Raw genomic sequence first — 24164 nt, forward strand, 5'->3', positions numbered from 1 at the left:
CATGTTGTTGGTGCTTCTCCTCCTTTTAAATACTGTTAACAAAACATTCCATATCTTTCACATTCTTCCCTCTTTTTTTCCAAACTTCCGCAGAAATACCATCGATTCATGGAGGCTTTCCTGCAGATTGATTATATATCACTGTTTTTAATCTCATCTCTTCCTATATTAACTCTTAATTGTTGGACTTCATCTGCCCCTATGTCATATTTAAGTCTTCCTTAAATATTTCCATTTGTGCTCTTACTTGATTTCCACGTTCCCCTGCTTTGTACAAATTCTCATAAAATTTAAAATATCTCTAATACCTCTACAGGCTGTATAATTATTGTTCTTGTTATATGTTCCCTAAGTTTGGCAACAACCGTTTTTACTTTCTGTTGCCTAAATTGTAGTGCTAAGAGTTTTTGTGCTTGGAGTTGTCAACATTTGCTTAACAACAGTCTTTCTAAACTCATGCATATTATCCAGATACACCTTTATTTTCTCTTTAGCACTTTGCAATTGTACCTCATCTTGTTTTGTAAGATTCCATTATTCTGCAATAGTTTAACTTTTGTCAGGCCCTCTGAAGAACTGCTGTTACTTTTAAACCCTATCTCCTTTTCTTTTTATTTCTACCCTATTTTTAAACTCCACTTTCAGTTTATCCTCCTCACTAACTATAACTTAGGAAGAAATTTATATCTTCCCTAATAACTCTCGAGTAATTTCTACTATCCATTTCTTAACTCACTCAAGCCTAAAATGCCTTTTTGCATACTTCCAGTTCACATCCATACCTCTTTATGGTGTCCGGAAATTTTTTGGGTCTGGTTTCTTTGACTAAGTGACTCACCAGCTATTAAATAGTAGTATTAGAATGGGCAAGGAGTTGTTAACAAAATGACACTAAGATTCTTAGTGTAAAATATTCTGCATTGGAGAAATGAATCTGTTCTTTCCACTTGTTAATCATATTTTCATAAACGAGAGACCTTCATTTTATAGATGTGTATGGTGTGAAACATTAATGTGGGAGACGGGACAATTCAGTGAAAATGATGGTTTATATCACACTATTCTGGTAATCTTGATAGTTGCTAGTAATTGTGAAAACAAGCAAACAAGTGACTTACAAACTGTTGAATGATATTGGGTAAAACCGTAGATGTTGTTGAAGAAAACTGTCTTTAATATTTTCGCTGTAATTTGCATATTTTGAGAGATATCCATTATTTTATATTTATACAATTACAAAAAGAGAAATCTGTGGTATCCCTTGAAGTCTCAGAAAAAAAACCCAGTATGTAACCTATACTAGGTGCAAAACCAACCAAGAATAAACTTTCCCGTGTAGGGGGTATGATGTTCACTTCCTAAATTATGTTATGCACTTCAGTTAATAAAAATCAAGCTGTAAAATATAACAGTAAAATACGTGCTACAAAATAATCAAATAGAAAATAGTAGGTAGTCTACAGTTGAGTTAAAAATGGAATATCCTTTATTGAAACACACAGATAAGTGATTCTGGTTGAGTATAATGAAAGGCATCAAAAACATTCCTTATTTATATATAATCAGGTTGTTTGGAGCAAGGTAGTAGTTACAGAGGGTGGTTCTGCTAAGAGCAATAAAAGCATTAAGATCATTCCTTTAGCCAAGTCCCCTTCCCCCTTAACACCATAGTGTAAAAAGAGACTGTGCTACCTAAAACTGAAAAGCTAGAGACAAATTACAATCTAAGACCAGTTTATTAACACTTTGTATAGGCTAACCAACTAATCCAAATTTAATTTGTTATTTAATTTTTTAATTAAGTTTTGGATTAGGTGGTTAGCCTATATAGAGTGTTAATAAACTGTTAATAAACTGGTCTTAGATTATGGTGTTAAGGGGAAGAGGGACTTGGCTAAAGATTTTATATAAATAAGGATTTTTTTATGCTGTTACTGGAAGAATAGGAAGTATCTTAGACTTCAACCAGAGTCTGGCGTTAGGAGATGGAGATGAACAGGAAGTTGACCAGCAACAATGAAATTACTGCATAAATGTGAGATTACAAAGCATCAATCCCATTTGCGAAATATGGCTTTACAAGAAGAAGTGGCTGAGAATGACTTTGTTAAACTTGTGGAGGGACTGAAAAGCATATACTCCACTTCATCACATTGATTTTTGGAAGGACACTAAAAGGGAAAAAATGACTAAGTAAAAGAATTTTTTTCTTAGTATTTATATAAAACAGGCTGCGGTGGTGCAGCAGTTGGCATTGTCACCTCACAGCAAGAGTTTCTCCCATTTGATTCTCAGCTGGAAGCGCCTTGTGTGTGGAGTCTGCATGTCCTCCCTGCGGTCGAGTGACGCTAAAGACATACAGGTAGGTGCGAGGGTGAATGGTCATTGGGCTGGCAACTTGGCACTGTAAAAATCCACTGCCAATCATGAGTGGACCGGAGTTCTGCTGTGGTGACCCCTAACTGAGAAAAGCCAAAAGACTTTTATTTCATGATATAAACCACATGTTATATAGTAAAACATTTTCATTGATTTTTGTGTGTGGTATAGATACTAAAGTTTTTTGTAATAAATATAGACATTACACTGTAAAAATAGATGAAAGGCTGGCCAAAAGCATGTTTAAGTTAATATACTGTAACTTGGGCTGTTGGGGTTTAAATGTGCACTTATTATAATATATGAAGAGTTGAGGTGTTTTTCTCTTACTTTTGAATAGGTGGATGTTTAGATTAATACCCTTGGCTTGTGCAAATAAAGTCTATTGTGTAAGCAAGCAAGCTTTAAAAAGAAGAGAACACTGTGATGCAATGAAAAGTTTCCTTTAGCAAATAAAATCTCTGGTGTGAGTTAAGACATCTGCATCTGAGGACAGTTGTGCTTTCTGTTATGTTTCTGTGGAGACAAGCTGACTACAGGTGGCATGCAATATATGAGTTCTGTGCACCTTTTCCTGAGTGAAACATAAAATTAAAAGGTACAAGGTAAGCAACTTAGTAAAAACTAAAGTTTGAAATTATTGGAAGTCGATAAGAGATAGCAGCTTTCCTGATACCTAAATCTGTAAATGCATTTATTAGAATAGTGTATAATTTAATTTTATTTAAAGATTTTAAGGCTAAATGTTAATATTGTCTGAAAGGATACAAGCTATTTTTCATATTTGGGAGAGGAATAAAGACCAGTCAAGAACAGACAACAATTAGTGTAAGTAGGAGCATAGGCAGTAACATGCACCTTAGTATGAATAACCTTAATTTTAGGTTAGGTAGCCTGTGGGTATAGGTGTCAATTTGAGACAATTGTTCCTATCAGAAGGGTTCAATGTCATTATTTTAAGATGTACATAGTTGTGTGTGTTTGAAGTTCATAAGTTCTGAGTTTGTGTTTGTGTTTTTATTTGAGTATTTTCATTAAAAAAAATCTTATAAAATATGACATAGGTTCAAATGGAGCTGAGAAGAAACAACTGTGTAAAATATCAACTTACCAAACATTAGTGCAACACAAAAAAACTGAACATAGGCATCTTAAAACGATGTCATATATAATAGGTAAGAATAATAACTTTTTTTTATTATAATGGCTGTACTATCCACATTATTTTGGAATGTGAATGGCCTTACAGATATAGACAAAAAAACAAGAAATGTAGATTGCAAATAGCAATGCTACAGGAGACACAGTTGGAAATAAATGAGTATGTGAATTTGATAAAGAAAGAATTTCAGGATGGATATTCAGCAGAATATTGGGAACAAAAGAAAAAGGGAGTACTTCTACTAACTGCTACAAGCGCCCAAAAAGTAATAGAAGTGGGGAAAAAGATAATAATGGTAGATTTATGATAATAAGGGGCTACTGGCAAGGAAGGATGATTATGCTGGCATACATTTACATTCCACCTCAAACTACTGTTATGAGCTTAAGAGAATTTTGGGAGAAATAATCTGCTTTTAGCAGGGAATATGACTTATAGGTGGGGACTGCAACTTGATTTGTAATAGTGAAGATGTATCTGGAAGATCTAGAAGGGAAATATAACAAGAGAGCCTAAATTTCTGAAGAAATTTATGAAAATATTTGGTATAGAAGAAGTGACTTCAGTAGTAAGAACAATAACTGGGCTAGACTAGACAGAAATTATTTTTCACAGAAACGTGCATTTAACTGAAAGCTTTGATACATAGCCAATAACTATTTCAGATCACACACCAGTAACAACTAAGAAACTGGGATCTTCCTACCTACCTATTAAAAAAGAGTGGAATTTGACTCATTAACACTTATGTGGTTTGGAATATCACACCTCTAGCAGCCTATACTCATTTTGCATTCTAGACTATTTCTGAAAAATAAACTTAAAAATCATATGATAAACAAATGTAAATATCTTGTGAAGAAAAAAAGCTATTAAAACTGTACTAATAGGAATATCAGTAAGAAGTATTCTTTACAGTAATGACAGTGCATTCATACTCTTTTTCCATAAATAATGTAATATATTATAATGCACTCAAAACTCAAATTATATTTTTCTAAACTTTTGCAAACAAATTTTCATATTTGAAAACTATACAGCCTAGACATATTGTTAAAACATTTTTGTTAACTAAATATAATTTGTTTATAGACAAGAAATTCCTCTCTAAGCACATTTATTGAAATTTACAGAAATATGAAAATGTGTTTAATTGTATAAATATAAACCAAGAAGAAACTTTGCAGTGTGACGGGTGTGATGTTCACTTCCTGAATTTCTATGCTTTTTTTCCTGTAAATCAAGCATTTTCCTTTGGAACACTGGAAAAGGTTTCAAGGCAAAGTCTGTCTATGAGCTTTTATTATCGGAAGAATGAGAAGCAGATCCCTTTTCTATTTGATGGGTCACTTTTTGTTGGACAAACTTTTGCATTTTGATCTTAACCTGTTCTGCATCAAAATTACTTTGATCTCCTAGAAAAAAAATATTCTGAAGACAGATGGATGCCACAGCGTTAATCTCTCACCTGCATCTTCACATCCCCTGATTGCTGGGATAAATTTGCTTCCCTTCTGCCTGGTTTACAGTAAGTAATCAATTTCCACAACCACTCTACTGTCTCCAGTTTTTAATATATTGGCCTTCTGCCGCAGTTTTATCAGGATCAACTCTTTCTGCTGGCATGATTGCATCTTTACTAATACAGGGCTTGGCTGCTTTCTCATGGCCAGGTTTGGAGAATACACATGATATGCCCCTTCAATTAACAAATCTTGCTGTGGAATACCAAGTCCAGTTGTTTGTCTGCATATCATAAAATTAATACAGTCTGTTTCTTACAGTTTCTCTGATACAGCAGAAAATCTCTTGTTTTCTTTGCCTGCTCTGTCCTTTAACGCTACCATTTTTTGAAACAGTTCTCTTGAGCAGTCTCCAACTCAGCTAGCCTTTTCTTCTTTTCAACTTCTGGTTTTTGCAGTTTTAACAGTTCATCTGAATAGTTGTTTAAAACTTCTTCCATTGTTCCAGCCTTTTGTTACTTGCGTTGATATACTCATTCAGTTTTTCATTTATTTTAATCAACTCTGAGCACATTTGATTTATTTTTTCCTCTAAATTACAGGAAGCCATCTCTTATACCAAAGCTGGAGCTTTAACTGCTTTTTGCTGAACAGCTGCAAGATTCATCTCAATCAGTGTTTTCTCTTCACCTTTTCTAGCTTATTTTCTTTCAGGTTCTCTAAGTTTCTTCTTTGCTGGCATTCAGGCAGTATACGTACTAGTCAGTAACTGAATTTTACTAAAACTGGTAGACTTACAAGCCCTTATTTCTCTTTCTTTTTTCACACTGGGAGGGCTGAAATTAAGCTGTTGATCAGTGTGCAGCCATCTTGGAAGTTAAGTCAGACTCCTCCTTAGCAGGATTACAGGATATTTATTGCTCATCTTCAGGAAACTACAGAATACTTTAATGTGGCATATGTAACGGGTACCAATGTATCCCAAAATGTCAGAACAAAGTAAGCTTTTCTGCAAGGGGGCACAAGGCCCCCCCAGTACCTCCACATGCCTGCATATTATATATGTCAACTCTGAGATCACTGCACATTGGGGTTAGGGTAATCACCAGTCCGAGGAAATATCATCATTTGAGTGAAAAATCAGTTTGATGATGTGAGCTGTGATACACTGGCATTTGCTACTATGGTCAGTCAATATTTCAAAATAGACCCAGTGCCATATTGTGAGACAGGAAGTATAGAATGGGGAGAACAGTAGGCAAACATTGGGATAGAGAGAAATAAGGTGGAGAGGAATCTGTCTGCCCTTAAGGATCATAAAGCACAAGGACACTGATTGCATTCCATAGTCATCAGAAATCAGCCCATTGTGTTGGAAGACCCTCTAATAAACAGCTCCAGCAGATCACTGTCTAGTACAGAAGTGCCTCAGCACTCAAAGACCATTAGTGTGATGCTACTGTACAAACTGTGGGTGGAAAAAAACCTGTACCTCCGATCTATAAGCTTAAAATTAGTGCCAGAGTAAAGTCATGTAGAGAATCCTGAGGCAAGGCTGGTTACTTTTCAAGAGGATAACCTCTGGAACAGCAATACACTGGTCCATGGTGAGAAGGAGCTATCAGTCTAACTTGGTATAGTTTGACGACTGGGTTACAGAAAAACTTTATAGGAGCATACGCATAGACACAGTCTACTGGGATTTCAGCAAGACCTTTAACTTGGTCCTACACTTTCTTGACAAGAAAACTGGAGATGCTGGAATTAGTAGGACTGAGGAACTCGACTACTGTATAATTAAAACTAAGACACATGGGCTTGTGATTACAGGAAAAATATCAAGATGAGGAAACTACTAGAAAGGTACCACAGGATTTGCCCTTAGTCCAGTACACTTTGTTGTACTTCTAAGAGGCATATCTGAGAAAATAGATAATAGGAGTGGCCTCTTCAGTGGTGACATACATGGGTGTGGCAGTGGAGGACAGTAGGAAGAGTTTATGGAGACATTTGGAAAGACTGACAAAGTGGGGAGAAAGTTAGCATTTGAGAAGCAGTGTGAACAAATGCAAAACACTTCACTTAGGCTATACATCCCTACATAAAGTATTTAGCTGGAGCAGTGCAACTGATGGCAGTGCAGGAAAAGATGTTGACCATACCTGGACTGGATTACCAGGATTAGAATGACAGGGATGTGGCAGCAGCAGACAGAATATGGGGATATATTTATTCATATTTGTCTACCAGGGTAAAGTACTGATCATACCATGATAAATTGCAGACTTAATCTGGGTTACATGCAAAGCTGTAACAGAAATTTTCAAGTAAAACATTCATTGTTAGTTCAAAGCAACAAAACATTGCACATAGAAAGAGAGTTATGTACATATTTACATAATGCAGAATCATACAGGTGACAATGAAGAAATTGAGGTAGCAAAGGTATTTAAAGCCTCAAAGGGATAGATTACAAATGCAAGGAGGGGATGCTGCCCCTTTACAGGGCCTTGGTCATGTTAATTACATTCAGCATGGTAGAGAAGCCAAAAGATTCAGACCATGTCCTCCCATATGCCCACTTAATAATCTTATTGCTCAGATCTCTCAAGAAATGTATCTGGGGTATAAGTTTGACCAATTAATTTAAGGTCTGTAGGAGTATAAACCTATGAACCCATATGGAATCATCCATGTGCCAAGTCCTTAATCAGGTAAACCTGTGCTGCAAAATATCTGCTGTCTTACTCCTAAAGTGAGGAAAGCTCAGGGGTATGAACATGTTGACACCAAAACTCGGGTATACTGTTCCTGTCTTTGCACTGAACTCAATTTTCAATATGGCTTTCCTGCAGAAGGCACAGCATTTGCAGGTTTACTCACCTGGCTGACCTTAGCAAGCACCCTTGTTTGCTACTCCAAAATGTAAACTATCTTCTCGTTACTATTAGAGCTACTATCAGTTTATGGCACCTGGGGCTGCACTTCATAGTGATAGTTATCTTTTCAAAATATTTTACTTGTTTTTTTAGGCCATTGCATGCCAGCCATCATGCCCCTGTCATAACTGTAGTTGTTCTTTACCCATCTTTGAGGTGAAATTTATTATGGCATTGCCATCATCTAGGCATTCACAAGGGGCTTCCATTTTTTTGTTCTTAATCTCTCCCCACTGGTTGTCATGCATAGTCGTAGCTGCAAGGGTCTCTTGTCCACACCCCTCCATGAGGGCGACTGTGTGAATATGGCTTGGGAAAGCCAATTCTATACACTGTATGATATGTATGCCTCCATTAAGTCCTGGCATATCAGCAGGGTAGACCATCTCTTCTCCCCCTGGCAGGATGAGTGAGCCAGCATTGGCTGCTCCCTCTCTCTCTCTTTTGTCAGCTCCATCCATATCTAGGTTACTAGATGATCTCAGGTAGTCTGCATCTGCGTTACTGTTAAGGCTTTTACTCTCTGTGCCACAAAGTTGACTCTTTGTAACTGCTCATGCACAAATACCACTATGCTGTGTCTGTCTTTGACAGCCATTCTACAAAGGTAGCTGCAACTGAACCAGGAGCAGCTTGCAAAACCACACTGGGAGAATGAGGCAATTTATGACTGATCGTCATGAATGGTGTTCAATATTGGACGACATCAGAAAGGAATGGCATTCAGTCCTCTAGTAATAACCCAATATCAGCTCATTTATGAGGTAAGATATTGAGTCCTTGTTTCAGTGCGCAGAACCAAAGCTTCATCATTGTTTGGCAAAAGAAGAGGAAAACTTACCAGTAAACAAGGAAGTAATTGTTTGCCATAAGAATAATAGCAGCTACATAGTGCCAGCAATAGCACAATGTAATGAACATCACGTTGTCATGATCCCTCTGGTCCCACTCTGGTCCGCCTCCGGGAGGGAACAGCACAAATCCAATCTGTAAGGAGAGACGAGCAACACAGCCTGTCAAAACTGGTAAAAGAAAACTTCATTTTACATAAATAGTACATTTTTAGCAAAGTGCACAAACATTAAAACTATGACTGATTTGGAATGTTTGAACTTTCTTGACTGGACCCTTTACTTTGTCTCATTTACCTTTTTACCTCTTTGCTAGGTAAGTTAGAAGTCCTTGGACACTTAAGGTAATCCTTTCTACTCTACATAAAAATCACCTTGGATTAAGTACTTTCTTGAACTGTTGGAGAACTGCTGTATGAAATCTGTTGAACATTCATCCTTTAGCCTCTCCTATCTCAGTTGTGCCATGGCTCCAGAGCAATCTCACAAACAGACAGCAGGTGTGAAATGGCTCCACAGGTCACTAAGTCATCCTTGATAAATCTCCCACCCACACCCACCCACAGCAAACAAAGCATTCCTTCCCAGTTCGTTCTCCATTTTATACAAATTGTTCTCTCCTTAATGAAGGACCCCCCCCAACAATCCCAAAAATAACAAACTTGGCCAGGTCAGTTTACTCTGTAGCGTAACAAGGGTGGTATGAAGGGGCAATTTCCCTGTTTGCAAAGTGTTAGTGGATGCAATAGAGAGCTCTTTTTTTGTATCAAAATGCTGGTACAGAAACCCGCTTGAGTTCAGCATTTTTTTGCTCTTTACTTGAAGAGCTGAGCAGTGGAATGGCTGCCTATCTGTAGGTAGCCAATTGCACAGTAAGCTGAAGACCTATTTTATTTTTTTTGCTCTTCTGGTGAGAGCTTGTTGGGGGGGGGGGTAGGGGTAGAATTGGTGCTGGTAAATGACCGATTGGCTGATTTATTGTAGGAAGCCAGTCATCTTCCTACAGAAATCAGAAAGCTTTTCTTTTCTCCTCACTTGAAGAGATGAGGGGAGATGTGCGGACTGGTTGCTGTACTTGAGGAAGACAATCTGCTTTCTGCAACAAGCAGCATTTTCTTCCTCTTAACTTGAACGGCTGAGGGTGGGATGGAAGTTCATGGGACTGGCACAGGGTGATAGTTAAGCCAGCTATGTCTGTAAGTTAAGTTTCCAGTCTGTCCCAACAGGAGCTATTAAAAAAAAAGTCTGTGCACATTAAAATCCACCCACCTTAGACTCAGACAATTTATCTGTTGAATATCTGAAAATAGCATCAGATTCCCTTGTCTACCCTGTCTCTATCCTTATAAACCATTCTGTCTTAGAAAACTGTCTCAGTCCTTTGGAAGGTATTTTATTATATCCCTACACAATGTATATCCACAGAATTCCCCTACTATAGATCTGTAGTTATTGAAAATTACCCATTCACAGCTTTTAAAATACCTCATCAACAATAACCTCCTCTCTGACAGCCAACATGTTTTTTTAGCAAACATAGTATCACAACTTTCCTTCTCAGTTTCACAAACTTTATAAACCACAAGACAAATTCCTGTCACTTAGTAACATCTACTTTCCTTGATCTATCAAAAGCATTTGACACTGTCTCTCGCCAAAATTACTACTACAGAACATTTATCCCTTAGCCTCTCTCAACTCATTTGTGCCATGGTTCCATAGCGATCTCACAAGCAGACAGCAGGCTCCAAGATGTTTCATCCTTCCTACCTTTTTCCATTAATGCCCACAGGGTTCAATAGTTGTCCCTCCCGTTTGATATCTTTATAAATAAAACTCACACAGCCTCCCATTATATCTTAACTATTCACAACTATTTATTGATTATAACCTAATATATAGGCCAGAAAACTGTCCAGCACTATATAACACCATAAAATATTCCCTAGCCAGGGAACTAAACTCTCTCAAAATAAGTCACTTTTACTCACCGCTTACCACTTCTATGTTCTCCAAATGTTGGAACTCCCTACCACTAAACTTTAAAGCAAATTTAAACAACTAAAAGTTTTCAAAAGGTGGGAGGAAGCACTATTATTGTACTACATGTAAAACATGATATTAGTTTCAATTTTGCTTACTGTTTTCTGCCACTTTAACTTAAAAACATGTAAACATACTTCTAACCAGCTGCTGAGGCTCTTTGAACATTGTTTATACATTATTATTATTATTATTGGTCTGTCTTTATTCTTCCTTTTACCCCTTTGGCTTTATTCTTCTTTTACCCCTTCCCAACCCCCCCTACCCAAATCTAGCTACCTTTTATCCTAACTGCTTCTGTAGTTGTAAGTATACTTGCCTATAGTGGATATAAAAAGTGTACACACCCCTGTTAAAATGCCAGATTTTTGTGATATAAAAAATGAGACCACAACAAATCATTTCAAAACTTTTCCCACCTTTAATGTGACCTATAACCTGTACAATTCAATTGGAAAACAAACAAATCTGTTAGGGAAAAAATATAAAAAATAAAAAACGTACAATAAACTGGTTGTATAAATGTGCACAGCCTTAAACTAATAATTTGTTGAAGCACTTTTTGATTTAATTACAACATTCAGTCTTCTTGGGTACATACCTGCCATCAATTAATGAGACTCTGATTAACCCCAAATAAAGTTCAGCTGTCCTAGTAGGATTTTCCTGACATTTATTCAGTTGCCTGCCACAGCAAAAGCCATGGTTTGCAGAGAGCAAAGCATCAAAGGGATCTCATTGTATAAAGGTATCAGTCAGGAGAAGGGTACAAAAATTCTACAACATTAGATATACCATGGAACACAGTAAAGATAGTCATCAAAAAGTGGAGAAAATATGGGACAACAGTGATGTTGCAAAGAACTGGACATCTTTTCAAAAGTGATAAAAAGACAAGACAAAAGCTGGTCAGGGAGGCTGCCAAGAGACCTACAGCAACACTGAAGGAGCTGCAGGAATTTCTGGCAAGTACTGGTTGTGTACTACATGTAACAACAATCTCCTGCATTCTCCATGTGTCTGGACTATGAGGTAGGGTTGCAAGATGGAAGCCTTTTCTTACACAGAAAAACATCCAGGCCCAGCTAAAATTTGCAAAACAATACATCAACTCTCCCAAAAGCATGTGGGAAAATGTGTTGTGGTCTGATGAAACCACACTTGATCTTTTTGGCCACAATTCCAAAAGGTATGTTTGGCACAAAAACAACACTTAACATCACCAAAAGAACACCATACCCAAGGTGAAGCATGGTGGTGGCAGTATCATGCTTTGGAGTCTATTTTTTCAGCAGGAACTGGGGCATTAGTCAAGGTGGAAGGAATTATGAACAGTTCCAAATACCAGTTACTTTTGGCCCAAAACCTTCAGGCATCTGCTAGAAACCCGAAGATGAAGAGGAATTTCACCTTTCAGTATGACAATGACCCCAAGTGTACATCCAAATAAACAAAAGAATGGCTTCACCAGAAGAAAATTAAAGTTTTGGAATGGCCCAGCCAGAGCCCAGACCCAAATCCAATACAAAATCTGTGGGGTGACCTGAAGAGGCTGTGCACAAGCGATGCCCTCACAATCTGACAGATTTGGAGCATTTTTGTAAGGAAGAGTGGGCAAATATTGCCAAATCAAGATGTGCCATGCTGATAGACTCCAACCCAAGAAGACTGAATGCTGTAATTAATCAAAAGGTGCTTCAACAAAGTATAAGTTTAAGGGTATGCACACTTATGCAACCAGCTTATTGTACGTTTTTTATTTTTTATATTTTTCCCCTAACAGTTTTGTTTGTTTTCCAATTGAATTGTACAGGTTATAGGTCACATTACAGGTGGGAAAAGTTCTGAAATGATTTGTTGTGGTCTCGTTTTTTTATATCACGAAAACATGGCATTTTAACAGGGGTGTGTACACTTTTTATATCCACTGTACCTCCGTGATGTCTGTGAAGTGGGACTAAATGAGCTTGTGGTGCACTTTGTGACATCAGAAAAGCGCATAACAAAAGTTCTCAAGCTGTTGTGCTGTAGCTTGATGCTACAGCTCACACAGCTACCACCAATGAACAGTCAGAAGTGGTTGTCCACTTTGAAATCTTAATCACACTTTGTCATCCCCCCACCATGCACATGCACTGTGCCACAGTGAGTTGGAAGTACACATCACTTCTGGCCACTGTTTGTGTAGCAGCACTAAGTGTGTAGCAGCTTTTAAAGCTGTAATACATATTGCCTTCCTCAATTTATTTTCTCTCTCTGTAACTGGTGGTACATTGGGAGAAATAAATTATATGTATTACCGAGAGTTACAGTCTCCTTACTCTGATCATAGTAGCTAGTTATGTGTTCTGAAAGGGGATGTCAAGATTCACTTCTCAAGCTTCTCTTCCTTCTGCTGTCAAGGTTAATATGTTGACATCTAGTTCTGAGTAACATGTTTGTTGTTATTGCTGACCTGATGATGATTTTCTACTATATGTTTTTTATTTTGTTTGTACTTGTTATGATTCTTTTTTATATATAGAAATATATACAGTTGTGTTCGACAGGGTTGCTCTATGCAGAATACATACATGCATATAAATAAATAATTCAAACACACGCACACACACACACATATATTCACTTATATCCAGCAGCTAACCTGCCAAAACCAGGTTCCTTGCAGAATGGTGAGGCTGGTTCTGATCAGCTCCAGAATTATATTGTCCCGTTTTAATATTTCCAGTGCAACACTCAATGCAGCCCCAAACACTGCGAATAGCAGGAGAGAGTGAATGTGCGCATCCAGTGGTGGCCTGTCGTGGACATGGTAGTAGAAGAGAAATCCTAAAAAGAAAAAAAAAAGAACCATTTTAGAAATGATCAAAATTGCCATTATAAAGATAATTGATTAACTGATTTTTTTTTCATGACAGGGTCTATATTTTTTTCATCTGGTCTCTGGTGAGTGTGGTAGCATAACTCCTAAACTACATACTCTTTCAGCACTATAGCTTTAGTGGGTTTCGCTGGGAAGAAAAATCCTCTGACCAAAATTGCCAGCTCACACTGTGTAACTTGAGTGATGAGTGTCATAGGAAGAAATGAGCAGAAAACTGTCATTAATGCTAACAGATGTGTTGGCTTTTGGCCATAGTACTGAAGGGCTGTACCTGCTGCATGCTGTTATATACCTCTGTAGGCAATTGCCTGCCATGAAGTATTGTCTAAGAGAATCTCTGACCTTATCACAAGGGCAGTGATGTCTCTGTCCTATCCACATGCCTACCCTGGTTACCATTCTAAGCCCAGGTCCTCACCCTGAATGCAAGAAATGGGCCCTTCTCAACGAGATATCACTTGAACCACTTTCCCAGTGAGAGGTGAGTCCAAGCTTTTAAACGGACTCTAGTCTCTCTACGCAAACAGAGCTTAGACCAAACGGATTTATTTTTACACAGCTTCCAATTTTCCTTCCTAGAGCAACATATCTTCATACCTCTTCTATATACTGAAGATGTCAGCAAGGAAGACTCTATGGTCTTTAGTGGCCCCATTTCCAGAACAAATGGGGAGTATAAAGTAGCAGAAGATTTTCACTTGAGAAAACAAAATAGTGATAAATGCATTAATAAGTAGTAATATTTGCAAAATGTATATTAAAGTTGGATAGCTTATATGGCAAATAAAAAGCTTGCATGACCACACACTGTACTAGACCCAGGGCTAAATCTCGGGCACATATATATGCATATTAATACATGTATAAGATTTTATAGATCATGTTAATGATATAATACTCTTTCATATAAATGTATTGTTTTTCTTGTAAGCATATGGCTAAATTAATAACCACTCTTAGGGAAGCCGCATAGTTTATTTAGTGAAAATACAGTGATGGCACGGAGAGGATTAACACTTGAAGATAGACTTTAGCTTAATTAAAAACTAAATTGATAAAAAAATTTTTTGAGTACCCTAATGCAAGAGACACATGAGTAATTAAAAGTAGGTTAATTCAGTTAAGAACCCCTTCTTTGTTTGCTTTAGCAAAATGGTAGGCAAGCACTTCAGCCTCCTTTGTTTCTTATCTTGCACCTTGCCTCATGTATTTTGAGTATTTAGTTTCACTTAATCAAAACTCATGCCATAATAGTTCTGCACATACAAACAAGAAATTTGAAAAATTCAAACTTCAAATGTTTAATAAGCTTCTACATACCTCAAAAAGAGCCACCTTGGATTTTAATGTTCATGTTTACTACCTGACTGTGTACAATGCTATTATCTTTGTCTGGGCTATAGTTAAAAAGGGTGCATTATGGCTTAACCCATCATCCTGGTTATCAAATGATTAATAAATAAAATAGTGAATGGTTAGTATTACATATGTAATTTCTCCTCAAGGAGACAATGAATTTACAGAAAATTTGAACAGTATTAATTGGTTACATATAAAGCAGAGTGAAACCCTCTCTTCTTTTAAGATAAACATTGGCTTTTAAACACCTTTATTTAATTATCTCTTTTGACATAGGCAAATTTATGTTTATACAAAAGTAATCAAACTGTATTAACAAATTAACATTAACAAATATTATATTTTACATATATTGCTATATATCATATAATCTAAGCAACATTACATAAATTATTCAGTTCCTGCTCCTTTATCTAAAACAAGAACGATCTTTATTAAACCATCATGACATAAGTAATCATACATTTATATAAATGAAAACAAACCACACCGACACAATCCTAGTTGCAAGCATTTTGCATCACAAACCATACTGACACACTCCCAGTTGCAAACATTATGCATCACGTATAATCTTCCCAATCATTTTCAGTCAAACATAACATACAGCAGAGAGTCGATTATCTGAACTAATTGTGACCTAGGGTAGTTTAGATAATCAAATTGTTTGGATAATCAAGCATATAATTGAACTGGATAAAAAAAAGTTCTAAAATCTTGTTTTTTTTTGCATGTAGGAATACACTTTTCAACCATTCAGTGATTCCAGTAGACAATAAAGAATATTTTTCACACGAGCTGGCTACAAGCTCGAAAAACATGCTCAGGCAAATACGTATAATGTTTTCATATTCAGACTTTGATTTTTCCTACCAGAAAACTTTGGAAGGCTGGTACATTTGGATAATCGAGTTTATAATGTAGTTCATTTAAGTCCTGTCTTATTTTAAACCTCATTCCTTGTCTTATTTTAAACTTCATTCATCCCATGTATGTATTGTTCTGACAATTCCCATTTTTCCTATGTAGTTTGTTTATACCCCTTTCTAAAGATCTCAGTTCTAGTTGTTTTATCTCCGTTACTATTTTCACTACTTCTAATATAGTTGGTTTAGATTTTGACTTCCATTTTCTAGTAATTGCTTTTTTGGCAGTCACCATAATTCAATACAGCAAGGCCTTAGCATGCCTAGGCAATTCCAATTCTGTATCATAGCTCAGAAAAATCATCTCCCTCGTCACACCAATCCACCCACCCAGGATCTCTGACATTGCATCCCACAGCATACCTCTCAACTGTCCAGATTTTTGCAGAATGTTCATATTTTTGCCTCATATTCTTGGCTTGTTCTTTATAAAATTTGTAGTTTTCTGGCAAATCACTGAAGACTGAAATAACTAAATAATATTGTACATTTGAGTTTCAGACTTAATTTCCTTCTGAAAATGCATGCCAAGACAAGTGCTGTCATTCAAGCAATTTTCTAAGACTATAAGAGCAATATTTAAAATTTGTCCCAGTTTTGGGGCCTTTGTCCATATTTCTTGTACTAAGAGGTTGAGAGGTATGTCTTGCAGGGAATCCTTAAAGTCTGCCAACCTACCACACTCCCAGAAAATATGTTCCCAAGTACCTCTTTGTTCCCTGTCCTGCCTCCAACATTTACTGTCTACCTGAGGAAAATTCTCTGGATTCTACTTGGAGTATAAAAATATCTATGTAAACATTTCCAAGCAAAAATCCTAAATCTTCCAGACTTTACTGCATATTTGGGAGACATACATATATCTTGTCATTGTTTCTTTGTGAATTGCCTATCCAGTCTCTCTTCACAATCCTTTCTAACCCCCTCCTATTGATTCTTATTATTATCATGCAATATTTTATATGCTCTGTGACAATGTGAGGTATTGCAAGCTATGCCATGAGAAGTCAGGCAGTGGATGTGTAACATATGCCAGCATAGAAGTTTGCAAGGAATTATATGTCATTTTTATATCAAACCGATTTGTATAGATGCTTGTGTTGAAAAATGTATTTGTAAAGCTGCTTGTGTTAAAAAAATGTACCAGCAGTGTGTACTGCTGTGCAGAAAATCAAAATACACCTGTATGTCAGACTGTATTGTAACTGTGGAAATTAATATATTTTAACAGAGGATACTGGAAGAGAAGAAGTTAATTTCAGTTCAGCTAACTTTGAAAATAAGTTTGTAAGATATAATCTTTCTGGCCTACCAGGTAATTTAATTTTAGTTCAGAGATGAAATGTCTGTGAAAACAAGGATTAGGAATCCTTGTTCCATTGTCTGTAGCAGTGAAGCAATTGCTACCTTGGAAGGGTAGAAGTGTTGAAATGGTTTTATGGTTTCCAGATGCTATAACACATTTTAACAATGCTCTAGCTGTGTGTGTATGGTAACACATATGTGCGAGATTCTGGATTAGTTTCTAGTAATGGGGGTAGTATGGTAACCAGAAGTCAGATGACCAGATATGTGTGATGTCATTCTGTAATCCAGGACTGAAATTATGTTATAATACCAGATGAGACTGATGTCTCATGGCAGTCTGTTTTTGAAACCTGACAAAGAAGGAAGACCACTCACCTATTTCATCTTTCCTTGTTCTAGTAAGTAAATTAGGGAACAGTAATTCTTTAGATCAGTCAGGGGAATATAGTGAGATTAGTTAAGCACTGTTTTTCTGTATCTGTGTGAATCTACCCATCTGTGTTATTTTTTTATATATTTCCTGTGATTGAAATTCTGGTGTTTATTGTAAAAAGATATTTCATATTTTCATGTTTTTTATTATTTATTATTAAAGATATTTAAACTTTTCATTGTGGCTGGTCCTTTGGAGAATATTTTAACCTTTGAGAGTACTTCTATTTATTTGGTAACACTGTGGCCATTCCTGAAAGTCTTGCTGTTTGGTCAACATTACCATTCATATTAATATTAATTTCACTCAGTATAATTAGGTACCCTTGCAAGAGCTGTAGAGTAGCTGGCTTTGGAGTGTCTGGTAACAGTACCTACCTTATAGTCCGGGCAGAAGGGAGCATAACTAATAAATCTATGCCAGCCTTTACCAGGTATGTGTGTGTGTGTGTGTGTGTGTGTGTGTGTGTGTGTGTGTGTGTGTGTGTGAAAATCAAATCTCAAAGACTGCATGTGTCATATGCTTGGAGCAGGGACACAGAGCATTGGTTTCACAGACAGAGTGGTGGAGGACTTGGCTTGGACACTTGTCTGAGGACTCAACACTCAAGTTGTGTCAGTGGGGAGTCTTATTGGAGGCCTAGAGAGACAGAAAACCAGCCCCCAGACTGTGTGTGTTCCCTGTGTGCTTTGTAAGGGAAATTGTGCTTGATGCAGACAGCCGCATCTGGAAATATTGCATGTATCTATCTTTGTTCCTAGTGAACATCCCTCTCCAGTGTCAGTGGTGAGGATTCAGGCTCCTTGATTACTGACCGAGACAGGGGATGTCACATGCTCTACTAATTATACCTTTTTTAATGGCATCTTCTGTTCTAGATTTTACTAAAGGCTCTACCAGTGCTGGTCTTTTGTTTAAGACCCCCCCGTATTTCTTTGTCTTTGCCTATACTCTGATTATCAATCCTTGATAGGGAAGGCAATTTCTAACCTGCAGTCCAAATAAATTCTTGGCCTCTTCCCATTCTATTACCTTTTCCTCTCTAGTTATTTGCTCTCAATACCTTGGTTCCTCTGCCAGATTTCTCCAGTAAATTCCAGCCCCCTCTTGACTATTGTCTATATCCCTAATTGCAGTCATCCCTATCAGGAGAATCTCCTTTCACCATTCTTGTGTTGGCTTAGTTCTTATAATATTTTTTTCTACTTTATGGATATACTATTCTGTATTATTATTGTTATTTTCCTTAAAGGCCTGCATCCAAAATCCCAGTCTCTCCTTGTTTTTTGAGCCTCCCCCCATGTTTCAATATGATCCCTTTTCACACTGAATTATAGTTTTCTGCTTGTGCTAAGTATAGGAGCCTTAACTGTGTAGCTCTGAAATACCCATTTCAGATTGGGTAATCCCAATCCACCCTGTTCTACTGGACAAATCAGCTTATTCTACTTGGCTCTTGCTGTCTTCCCCTACCAGATAAAGTCCTTTATTAATTGCTATCCATAACTTCTTCTCTGGTTGATAATAATATGCCTGACCTGTGTATAAGACTAAAGGGACTAAAATATTCTGACTGCTTGTATCTTACTATCCATTTCCACAAAACAAAGCTTCAATTTACTCAGTTTTTGTATTATCTTTTGTTTAATCTCTTCCCACGCATCCTTGGCTGCCACACCAGAATAATTGTTAATCCATAATCTTAAATGCTTCATTTTATCATGTCTCCATAAATACGGATATTGTTGAACCAATTCGTGTGTGGGTACATAATTTACCATTGTTGCCTTTGTTTTAGCTTCATTAATTTTGTATCCTGAAAAGGTTTGACACTGTCTCAAAATGTTGCATAACACTGTAATGTCTCTTTCTGGTTTTGTCAGGTATAAAATAATATCAATGCAAATACAGAAAGCTTTTCTTGACTACCATACCAATTATATCCTTAAATTTCTGAGTCCTTTATTTTCTTTGCAAGTGGTTTCAAATATAATGCAAATAACAAAGGGGAAAGAGGACACCCCTGCCTGGTTTCTCTGCTCAAGCAGAAATTATCTGAGAGGACCCCACCTACTTTAATTTTTGTCTCCAATCCATCATATATCCGCTGAATCAACCTTACCATTTTTTTTCAGGAAATGCAAATGCTTCTATTGCCCTACTCATAAAGTCCCAGCTTACTCAATCAAATGCTTTCTCAGCATCAAGACCCACCAACAACAATGGTATTTTCTTACATTCTACTTCCTTCTGGATCATCTGTGTTCTGCTAATGTTGTTAAATGTTTGCCTCAACTCCACAAAACCCCACTGATCCATATCTATCAATTTTGCCTTTACTTTTGTCATTCATTTAGCCATTACAGGCATGAACACTATAATCATGGTTTACCATTGAAATGTGCTTATATGAAACTGGGTCTGATGGATCTTTACCCTCTTTGGGTATTACAGCTACCACTGCTGTCTTCCAGGGTGTTGGTACTTCTCCTCTTAAAATACTGTTAAACAAAACCTTCCAGATGTTTATCAGCTTTTTCTCTCCTAACTTCCAAACTTCTACAGGAATACTATTTATTCCTAGGGACTTTCCTGTAGATTGATTATATATCACACTTTTTATCTCATCTCCTCCTATCCTAACCACTAGTAATTGAGCCTCATCTGCTTCTAACCTTGGCATATGTAATTCTTTCATAGACATTTCCATTTGTATCTTTTTTTGATTTCCATATTTCTCAGCTTTATGCAGACTTTCATGGAATTTCCTAATACCTCTACTCTCATACTCTATACCTCCTTTTATCTCTCCTGGTTTCAACAGTATTTTGCTGCTTCTGCAGTATAATCCTTTTGGTTTTCTGTCTCTCTCCCTTATTTCTTGGTCCTATATAGCTCTTTCTTCCATTGTCCTACTACTCCGTTCTAACCTACTATGCCATAACTTTTCACTTCCTTGCTTATTTCTGTTCTTGCACGACCCCATTTGGGGCGATACTTATTAACATAATATCTACTGTAATCCTCCCCTCTTCCCTGTCCTTTCTCTCACTATTATCTTAATTTCTTCTGCCTCCAAACAACTGCATCTCTCATCCTTCTACCTTTACTGCTTACTAAACCTCATTTTTTTATTGCTGTATTTCCACCAGTAGCCACTGCTTACCATATTTTACACTGTGCTCTCTTCCCTTACAGCCTTACTACTCCCAGAATGAGTGCTGATCCAATCCCCTAACATACAGTATCTGAAGAAGACTGTATCTTCCTGGACTGCACCCCACTGAAACCTTGGGAATCCCTTCTACACTCTGAGACTGAGAAAAAAGACATGGAAAGACTGCATAGTGAAACGTATGTTCCTTTCATCATAAAATATAGTATTTCTGTAACCTTAACTGCCCAGCCTTACAAGTGATGAGTTGTTGTTTTTAAATGTAATATTTCACCCTGGTCTTAGTTTAAGGCTTGCTTAGGAGTCTTGAGTGTGACCATCCCCACACCTCATCCCATTCCTCAGTTATCCTTTCTTAGCCCTTGCCTCTCCTCTTCTCTGGCCACTAGGTGAGGCTGTAACCCAAAGAATACTTGCTGCTCCATTACCAACTCCCAGTTATTTCAATTCCTATGCCCAAACTACAGTGAGTCTTTCCTCCTAAGTAAATTAACATTGCTAACAAGGGGCTGCACTGGCCACAGGATACTGGGCCTTTCTGCATGCACTCACTGATAGTTCACTCTCCCTACTATCACTTCCTATACCCCCAGCTTAAGACCAGCATACCTTCCTGCAAAAAGGAACTTCTACTGATTGTTTTTTTAGACTTGTACCTACCTCCTATAGCTGGGCCAGCCTGCTCTGTTCACCCTCGCTAATGCTTGGGCTCACCCCAGTCCCCTACCCTACCCTCATTTCCAACCACCCCCACTCTCCTTAAACTTATATTTTCTACACCCCTCCCACTTCACTCTCCAACCAATCCCCCTTCATTTCCTTTTTCTTTTCCCCTCCTTCCAATTAACCAACTCCCCTCCTACCTCACACCTTACCATATCCAGTTCTCACACACTCACCTATTAACCTAATTCCCCGATTTCTCTTTATTCCCATTTTACCCTTTTTCCCTGCACTGTCAGCAAACAACCTGCACCTTACAAAACCCAAAAATGTCCCCACACTACCTTATTATCCCCCTTCTCCTTCTAGTAACCCTGTCCACCTCATACCATACATCACTTCATCTCATTACACCAAGGCCTACACTCTCCTTCACTCATTACCCTCACAATAACCTTTACACACTTCATATCTCCCCCTACTTGTTTCCACTCCAACCTTCCAACCTCTATATGATCAGATTCTACCCTAATGTATCTCTCTCCATTTATTTATAACCTAGAACCCCCTGTATTACTCTTTCCCTCTTCTATCTGCTTTCCCTCATTGATACTCTTCTCCTGGATGGTGATATCCATCCCAATCCAGGACCAAACACCCCTTCCTCTCATAACCACACTCAGTCTACCTCACCCCTCAATCTATACCCAACCACCATAATCCCCCACCTAAATCTTTAACTATCTTTTCTCTGAATATCCAAAGCTTAGTTAATAAAACTACAGAATTTCACTCATGGATGCAACTACAAAACCCCCATATTGTAGCCCTATCCAAAACCTGGTTAAGGCCTCATATTTCTAACTTAGAAAACCTACCCCCAGGCTACAACATCTATCGAGTAGACAGACTTAATAAGAGAGGAGGAGGTGTAGCCATTCAATACTCCAACTTACTCACCATCTCTCCACTCTTTATACCCTTACTCAGTTTTACTCCTGCAGAAATCCTCATTCTAGACTGCCATCTTAACCCACAAAAAAAAATTGCCATAGTCTCCATCTACATCCCCCCAGGAAACAACATGCCAGTTCTTGAAGACTTTCTATCCTGGCTCTACTAAAACATTTCTTATGAAACCATTATACTAGGAGAAGTAAACATTGCTTGGGCTCTGCTAACTTCCCCTTCTCCTACAGATGTGATCAACCTATATGGCTTCCACCAAGTCATATCCTTCCCTACTAGAACCAACAGAACCTCTACCTCAGGATCTGTTATGACTGGATACTCATCTCAGACCCAAGCATCTATCACAACCCTGGTATACTTCCTAACTCTCTGAGTGACCATTCCCCTACTTATGTACACAGATACTCCCAATAGATACCAAAAAAATGTTTTCAGAGAATGTCGTAATATGACTCACTTTGACCCCAAGTTTAACTCTACAATCTCCCAAATCAGTTGGTCCTTCCTACATCACCCCCCCTCCCCTTAATGAAGCAGTAAACACATTCAACAAGATATGTCTTGACACACTAAACTCCATGGCTCCATCCAGAAAAATTAGAGTAAAATCAAATTGTGCCGCCTGGCTCCCAAAACACACATGCTCCATCATGCATAACAGGGACATGGATAAAAAATAAAACCCCTGCCCTGCTCCAACTTACAAAGAACTTAGAAATACCTGTAAAAAACTAATTACCAATGATAAGAAATCATTCTTCACCTCCAACCATTGCAGCCCACATAACAACCCTAAGAAATGTGGGTCCACTGTCAATAAAATTCTCTACCCCAGTACCCCTCCTACCACCAACCCTTTCCCTCAAAATTCAGCCACTGAAACAGCTACTCTCTTAAACAACCACTTCATTGAAACAATCCAAAGACTAACCCAACCTAGCCCCTCTGCCCCTTCTCAGACATTACCCCTCCTCTTCTTCTTCCTCTAATACCTTCTCTTTACAACCTGCACCCACTGCATTTATGAAACACCAACTGAATACACTTAAACCCTGCTCTCCCTCTGTTGACAACCTCCCTCCTTACTTCCTAAAAATTGCTTCAAATTCTATTGCCTATCCAGTCTCTATTCTTATTACTCATTCTATCACTGAGTCCATAGTCTCCAATTTATGGAAATCCTTTTACACTATCCCTCTTCATAAAGGAGGTAACTCCACTGATCCCTCAGACTATCATCCCATTGCTATACTATCTCCACTCTCCAAAATACTAGAAAAATTTGAAATCATAAGGCCTTCTTCAGCTATGTTCGAAACCTGGGTGGAAACTCCCAGATATGCGCAAAATTAGTCCAAAATGATACAAAAATCACTAAACCCACAGACATTGCCAACATACTGGCAGACAGGTTCAGTGCAAAATTCACTCCCCTCTCCCCCCCAAAAGGAGAGATAACTATCCCTGCGGAGTGTAGCCACCTAGACATCTCAAATGCGCAGGTGAAAGCTGCTCTCTCTAAAGCTAAAAACACAGCATCAATGGGACCGGATGGTGTCCCCGGCTGTGTGCTACATGAACTCAATGAGGAACTAAACCCGCATATA

The 24164-nt window shown here is 37.7% G+C and overlaps 1 protein-coding gene across 5 annotated transcripts in view; it reads right to left on the bottom strand.

Moving 5' to 3' along the window:
- Positions 1 to 24164, bottom strand: part of TMEM45B (transmembrane protein 45B) — a 409261-nt gene that overhangs the window by 41322 nt on the left and 343775 nt on the right. For 4 of the 5 annotated variants that reach the window (XM_044081093.1, XM_044081091.1, XM_044081094.1 and 1 more), the window contains exons 4-5: positions 13482 to 13666; positions 8785 to 8930 (exon numbers count right to left, since the gene is read on the bottom strand). In XM_044081093.1, coding sequence (XP_043937028.1) covers positions 8785 to 8930; positions 13482 to 13666 — 331 coding nt within the window. Of the gene's footprint in view, positions 1 to 8780; positions 8931 to 13481; positions 13667 to 24164 lie in introns of those variants that run through there. The other variant, XM_044081095.1, reaches the window with a different exon arrangement.

This window comes from Protopterus annectens, chromosome 8.part0 (assembly GCF_019279795.1).
Source record: "Protopterus annectens isolate FY-2018-M chromosome 8.part0, PAN1.0, whole genome shotgun sequence".
Classification (NCBI taxonomy): Eukaryota; Metazoa; Chordata; order Ceratodontiformes; family Protopteridae; genus Protopterus; species Protopterus annectens.